Genomic DNA, 7,502 nt, shown 5'->3' with positions numbered 1-7,502 from the left:
AGTACAATTTCCATTTTATTTTTCTCCAGAGAATAGTCTGTCTCAGTCTTAAGGACTCAGCTCCTTACATGGGCTTTGGTGGGGGACGTGGGGCAGCACCCGCAGGTCTAAATCGGGGAGGGGGTGTTCGGTCCTTGCGGGCTTCACGAGATCGATTCCTGACTACTTTGCTGTGAATTGCACAACTCACACAGTAATGTAGCTTCACATACAGCTTGGGAAGCACATAGGCATCAAAGACGCTCGCTTCAGAAATGTCCCTGACCGCTGCGGCCTCCACTATGTTTCGAATGACGAATTTCTTAATGGCCTTGTCCTTGGGCACGCATCGGGCACAGTTAGTGCAGCAAATAGGCTGCACATGGCCGCGGCCCTTTTTGGCACGACCGTTGTTCCTTCTTTTCTTTGTCATTTTGGACTTACGGACCAAAGAGCAGCACCCAGTCTTAGATTACACGCAGCTTTAACTAGAAGACTGCATTAATATTAAAGCTTAGCCTGATTTGGAACAATATTGGAGTCTAAAATGAATACCAAGTTTGACAAAAAGCAGATGAATCAGATGCACAGAGCAAGCCAGTGTGATCTAAGTATGACATCTAACACAGGGTTAGAGATTCTACTTCTGCTTCTGTCTTTAAGATACAATGCTGAATTAGTCATTTATGGCCCTAGCTAAGTGACAGGCTATATTCCAAGGTGCCTGGCATTCATTGGAATGTGGCCATGAACATATTAACATAAAAACAGACTGAATTAGCTTTTCCCATATGATATACCAAAATGATGAAAAGTCAATATTTGGAATATGCTAGAACTTCAAGCAGTATATCTAGTATATCAACACTAGAAAGAGCCTTCGACTAATCAAAGGGAGGCAGAAATGATCATTTCTTTATGAGAAAACTGTGATGTTTGGAAATAGGAAAATATGGCATTAAGACACAAAGGTTTGGACTGGGCGTGGTGGCTCATGCTGGTAATCCCAGCACTTTGGGAGGCTGAGGGAGATGGATCACGAGGTCAGGAGATCAAGACCATCCTGGCTAACATGGTGAAACCCCACCTCTACTAAAATACAAAATATAGCCAGGCGTGGTGGCGGGCGCCTGTAGTCCCATCTACTCGGGAGGCTGAGGCAGGAGAATGGCGTGAACCCGGGAGGTAGACCTTGCAGTGAGCTGAGATCACGCCACTGCACTCCAGCCTGGGCGACAGAGCGAGACACCATCTCAAAAAAAAAAAAAAGACACAAAGGCTTATCAATTTATACAGTAAAACCAAAGGCTGGTATATGTGTTAAAGTTGGAAAGACATTGAGTGGTAAAACCCCTTTTTAGGAATCTGTTCCCTGAAATCAGTAACAGTAATCTTGAGTTGCTTGAACTCAACTTGATACATTTAGTGTATGACATGTAAATCTGAGGAGAAATGCTAAAACATTTGGTAGCATCTACATAGTTGATAAAGAGGTCACATCACAGTATAAGTATATGAAGAAATGTTTTAAATAATACGTTTTACTCCAGAGGTAAGTTACGGTAAAGTATGAGTCTATATGTAGTAACTATCTAAAATTGGTTAGAAGGAAAAGTATAGAAAGAAAGAAGAAATGTAACCATTTCACTGCCAAGCAGAATGACATGAAGCACATTTGACCCTAATGGAAGATCTTTCAAACATGAAACAATCACCTGGTAACATTAAACTTTCTATTGAATATGCCCTTTATTCAGTTTATCTCCTCCTCTAATTTTGTTGTCAGTAGTTCTGAAATAGTAGATTTTCAAAATAAATAAAAGCCATTTAGATATTGAATATGGTTTTCAAATTGAGGGGACTTTTAAATTGTACAGTGTGAAGCTACTATGCTATATTCACAGTTTGATAAAACTTGCTGTTTTTCAGTAGAGTGCTTCTTAAACTTTAATATGTTTATAAAGTACCTGGGCATCTTGTAAAAATGTAGATTCTGATTCAGTAGGTTTGGGGCTACAGACCATACATTGAGTAGTGAATTTTAGAATATACAATTGACCCTTGAACAATGTAGGGGTTGGGATGCTGACCCCCTGCAACAGTCAAAAATCTGCATATAACTTTTGACTCCCCCAAAACCTGACCACTGTTGACCATAAGCCTTACCAATAACATAAACAGTTGATTAACCCTTATTTTGTATTCTATATGTATGATATACTATATTCTTACAAGAAAGTAAACTAGAGAAAAATGCTATTAAGAAAATTATAAGGAAGAGAATATATTTACTATTCATTAAGTGAAAGTATCATAAAGGCCTTCATCTTATTTGTCTTCATGTTGAGTAGTCTGAGGAGGAGGAGGAAGAAGAAGGATTGGTTGGTTTTGCTATCTCAAGGATGGCAGAAGCAGAAGAGGCTGAGCAGGTGGAAACAGGCAGGAAAGACAGGCCCACTTGATGTAACTTTATGGAAATATGTTGTAATTTGTCTGAATTTTTTGCTATTTTTATTTCTCTAAAAATGTTTCTATACAGTACCAATCTTTCTTCCATTGTTTGCTTTAGTTTAGTGCCTGTATCATAGAGCAGGGTTCATGTTGTAAAAGAAGTCAAAAGCAGTCTTGAATTGTCAGAATCCTTCTACTAGATTATCTAACCTTAGTCTGTTTTCTGACACTGCTTCTTCTACATCTTCATGTTCATTGTCTGGCGCTGGTTTGGAAGCAGTCATCTCCAAATCCATAAATTCTTCTGATGTGAGGTATATTAGTTCTTCAATGTCGCTAAGAGCCATATCTTGACATCTTTACACACACATACCCCACACCATTTTTGCCATATCCACAGTCTCTTTCATGATTTCTTCAATTAACTCTGTTATAAATCCTGTGAAGTCACGTACAACATGTGGACACAGAGTTTTCCAGAGGAATTTATTGTTTTGGGCTTGATGACTTTCACAACTTTTTCTGTAACAACGATGTCATCTTCGACAGTTTAATCCTTCCAGACTTTCACGGTGTTCTCTTATCAGAGTTCTCTTTCACAACGTTGGCAGTCCTTTCCACATGGTACTTTGTATGATAAGCCTTAAAGGTCCTATGACCCCCTGATATAGAGGCTGAATTAGAGACATTGTGTTTGATGGCGAGTAGACCACTTTGATATCTACAGTGTCGAACTTATGGTATTCTGGGTGGCCAGGGACGTTGTCTAATACCAAATGAACTTTAAATGACAGTCTCTTACTGGCAAAGTACTTTCTGACTTCAGGAACAAAGCATTGATGGAACCAATCCAGAAAAAGGCTTTCGTTCGGACCTTCTTGCTGTACAAACAAGAGTAGCAGCTGGGGTTTATCATTTCTCTTCAAGACTTGGGGATAAGTAGCTTTATAGATAGGGATAGTCCCAATCATAAATCTGACCACATTTGTGCAAAACAGTCAAGTTAGCCTATCCTTTCCTGCCTTAAATCCTGGTGCTTACTTCTCTTCCATACAAATAGATGAAATAAATGTCCTTTATGGCTTCTCCCCACTGCCCCCTGCCACCAGAGTAGGGCACTTTCATTTGCACTAAAAGCCTGCTAAGGCAGATATCCTTCCTCAAGGATTTTCTTAATAGCATCTAGGAATTTATCTGCTGCCTCTTGGTTGGCAGAAGCTGCTTCTCCTGTTATCTTGACATTTTTTAAACCAAATCTTTTTCTAGAATTATCAAACCATCCTTTGCTGACATTAAATTCTCTAGCTCCTTCACCTTCCCTTTGCTTTAAGTTGTCATATAGTGACCTCACTTTTTCTTGAATAATATTGTATTCTATAGGTATACCTTTCTTATAGCAATCCTGCACCCACATAAATACTGTTTTCAATATGATACAAAAGGTATTTCTCAAAAGTGCAAGATTTTCATGCCTGCTAGCATTGCTGCATTGATGGCTCATGAACTTCATTTTCTTTTTTTTTATACTGGTCCTTAGACTAGATTCATTTATCTTGCAGTGGTGGGCAGTTAGAGCTACAGACCTCAATCTACAGTACATAGTAAGTAATTCAACTTTTTCTTAAAGTGTCATGACTTTTCTCTGCTTCTTGGAAGCACCTCCAGCATCACTGGTGGCTTTTCATATGGGTCCCATGGTGTTATTTAAGGTTTACAGCATTGCACTAAAAACAAACATGATATGATAAATACACAAGAACCTCAAGAGATCACTTTTTACTACAATATATAATTTACTGGAGAGATGAACTGGTCATGTGGAGATGATTAGCATCACATGGCCTTTTAAGGCGACACAATACTTGAGCTACCTCAGTAGCAATAGGAGGTGGCTACAAAAGTTATTACAATAGTATAGTATGTATTATAGTATGCAGTTATTCATATACTTACACAGTTATGATTTAATAGTATGTCTTTACATTTGTTTACATTTCTCATATTTAAGTTTTGATAAATTTTAACTTTTTATAATAGATTTGTATATACTCTATGATAGTAAATGATAAAATATACTATCTACATATATTTTATGTATTCATGACATAGCTGACTTTTTCATAACTTTTTAAATATTTCTAGGTTACATGGTTTGTCTGTGAGTTTTATCAAATTGTCACAAATCATAAAATTCTCCAATATATTTATTGAAAAAATCCATATGTAAGTTAAACTGCACACTTCAAACCCATGTTGTTCAAGGGCCAACTGTAGTCTGAAAATTGTCTTGATCTACTTAGATTATTATAAATCATTACTTTCCTTTCAGTTAGTCAGAGTTCTTAGTTCCCTACATGTTTTCTTTTGAATGTTTGGGCTAGGAGTTACGCTTGGTTTTGATGTCTTGTTTTCTTGGGTTTTATCTTATTTCAGAACACAAGACTCCTATAAAGACCTATTTCTATGCTAGATACTGTATCAAAATATTATTTAAGGTAGAAAAAAAGTAAAAGTAGAACCAAAAATTTAAAAGTAACAGAAATCTACCAAAAATTATTAGACCAAAGTAACAGAAACTTTCAAAAGATTATTTAATCATTGCATAGAAACCTCTTGATGAATATGTTCTTGCTATTTTGGACTTTCAATTATGTCCAAATTAATTAAATTCTGTTTGAATATTATCTAAATTTCACCTCTTGTTTTTAGGCAAGATCCCAAGGAAAGTAATAAAATCGCCTTTGTCATGAAGGCTTTTCTGGTAACTAAAAATTTTGCTGTTTCTGTCATTGGCTACCCTTCCCTAAGCTTTCTTTTGGGTGATATTCTAATTTTAAGCAATATCTATTGCCATGCATCAGAAACAAGCACAAATGTCTCAAAATTCTGTCTTCCAAGTTGTTTTAGTCTGGGCGTGGTGGCTTATGCCTGTAATCCCAGCACTATGGGAGGCCAAGGCAGGTGGATCACTTGAGCCCAGGGGTTGAGACCAGCCTGGGAAATGTGACAAAACCCTGTCTCTACAAAAAAAAAAAAAAAAATAGCCAGGCATGGGGCGGACACCTGTAGTCCCAGCTACTCAGGAGGCTGAGGTGAGAGGATCACCTGACCCTGGGGAAGTCGAGGCTTCAGTGAGCCGTGATCGCACCATTGCACTACAACCTGGGTGACAGAGTGAGACCCTGTCTGTAAATTAGTTAATTAATTAATTAAGCTGTCTTAGAAGGTTAAAGTATATTGTCTTTAATTTCTAAAGTATACCAAAAAATCACATTTTCTATTATAACTTCTCAGTTTCTCTAAAAGTAATCATATTTAGGCTGTTATTCAGTGATGCTTCCCTCCAAGTTGATTATTTTTCCTACCATTTGCTGTTATCTGGGGGAGAACTCTAACGTTAATTTGTTAGTGCTTGCTGTGTACCAGATAACATGCATGTCTCACAACACCCCTTTTTTCTCCAAAGTCCATGTTTTATGTATGCCTTGCTGTCTCCCTACCTAATCAGCTGCTCAGTTTTCAGTGCCTTCAACAAATAAGAAACCAGTGTTTCTCAGTAAATTTAGAGAGATTTGTGGAATTTCCTACTATTAGAATGCATTTGAAATTATGGTGATCCAAGATAGTATAAAATAGAAGAGTGATGAGTATGAGGAGCTAAGAAAATTAATGACTTCTAAGATTTCTGTCACATTCAAAAAAGAGTACCTAGTAGGATTTTGAGACCTACCAGTAGGTTATTATATACCTTTCTGTCCAATGCTAACAACATTTCAGGAAAATCAGAGCATGGCAGCCTGTCATGCAGGATTGCCATTTGCACTGTTTTATTCTTTCAGCTAGCAGTGCTCAGGCTTTCACTGACTGACAGACAAATTGAGGAGGAAGAGAGTTGGATCAAGAGCCTCATTTGATCTGTCCCTCACCCATTGTCCATTTAACAAATGACCTTGATGAGTTTGTAAGACCTTCTCTTTAGTAGAAACGCTGTAGACCCAATATTTAGCTGGCTCTTGCTTACAGAGGTTAAACAGATTATATAGGGATAGCAAGACTCACCAGCTGCTTAGCATGAAATATCGAGTGATCTGGAGGGAGACACAAGAGTGATGGCACTGCTACTGCAAATAATTGCAGGAGACACTTTTGAGTATTGCACAGTAAATCTGCACCTTCCGTGGGCACTCATTCGAGGGGAGACTTCCTCAGGATGGAGCGTCGGCAACACATGTCTAATAGGTGCATTCATTTTAATATGCTCATTCATTGAATAGGCCTGATTAATTAGTACGTGTCACCATCTGGTACTTAGTGAGACTATTCATTTTTAAAATGTTGAAATTGCAGGGAATGGTGCACACCAATTAAAATCCTTTTAACCAAATTGTTTTGGTATAAAGTATACATGTAGGAGGACTTCATTGGAATTCAGCATGCATCTAAGGTTACACACATCAGCCTGAAGTCAATTAGAACAAAAGAAGTCAAGAGAGGGGAAAATGAAAGAAGAGCTGTCCTTTTTCTGAACGTGTCTGCTCAGATATTATGCTTTCTCTGTTTTTCTATTCTTCCTCTCACTCGATTGTCCTCCTACCTTTTATTTATTTTGAGTTCCTTTCTTTTTCTCTCAACTTCTATGTTTTATCTTTTATTATTGTTCCCCACTTCCTCATCTCTTCCCCACCTCATCATTTTCCAGTCACTGGTTAAGACAGAAGAGTTGGGTTAATAACTTTAATGATACAGTAAAATTTTAGCTCTCTATGTTCCTTTGAAAGAATGAATTCTAGTTAGCCAAAATTTCTCAATAACTGTGGGTTTGAACTCTTAAGCATTAAAATATTTTAGTTTGAATAATCATTTGGTACTTATGTGACTTAAAATGTTTTTTAAATGCATACTAAGATTTAGGGTGCTTTTTTTCCCTCTGTCTTTATTTTTATAGTTTTCTGTAAAGAGTAATTATTTTATAATTAAATAAACTTAATAGTAAATAAAATAAGTTGTATGAAAATCTTTCCAAAATACATTTCACATTTTAGTTGTTTTCTTCCCTTCTTTTTTTTTTTTTT

General features: G+C 37.1%; 2 protein-coding genes across 3 annotated transcripts in view; one reads left to right on the top strand and one right to left on the bottom strand.

Annotated features, from left to right (window-relative positions):
* Positions 1-437, bottom strand: LOC108528563 (40S ribosomal protein S26-like). The gene has a single exon (XM_017870425.1). It carries the CDS (start codon positions 410-412, stop codon positions 65-67), a length of 348 nt encoding a protein of 115 aa, XP_017725914.1. The 5' UTR covers positions 413-437; the 3' UTR covers positions 1-64.
* Positions 1-7,502, top strand: part of PEAK1 (pseudopodium enriched atypical kinase 1) — a 296,791-nt gene that overhangs the window by 207,699 nt on the left and 81,590 nt on the right. The gene's annotated exons all lie outside the window — the stretch shown is intronic.

Source organism: Rhinopithecus bieti, unplaced genomic scaffold (genome assembly GCF_001698545.2).
Source record: "Rhinopithecus bieti isolate Rb0 unplaced genomic scaffold, ASM169854v2 scaffold_662, whole genome shotgun sequence".
Lineage (NCBI taxonomy): Eukaryota > Metazoa > Chordata > Mammalia > Primates > Cercopithecidae > Rhinopithecus > Rhinopithecus bieti.
Note: the sequence above shows the minus strand (reverse complement) of the source record. Positions and strands in the feature narration are given on the sequence as shown.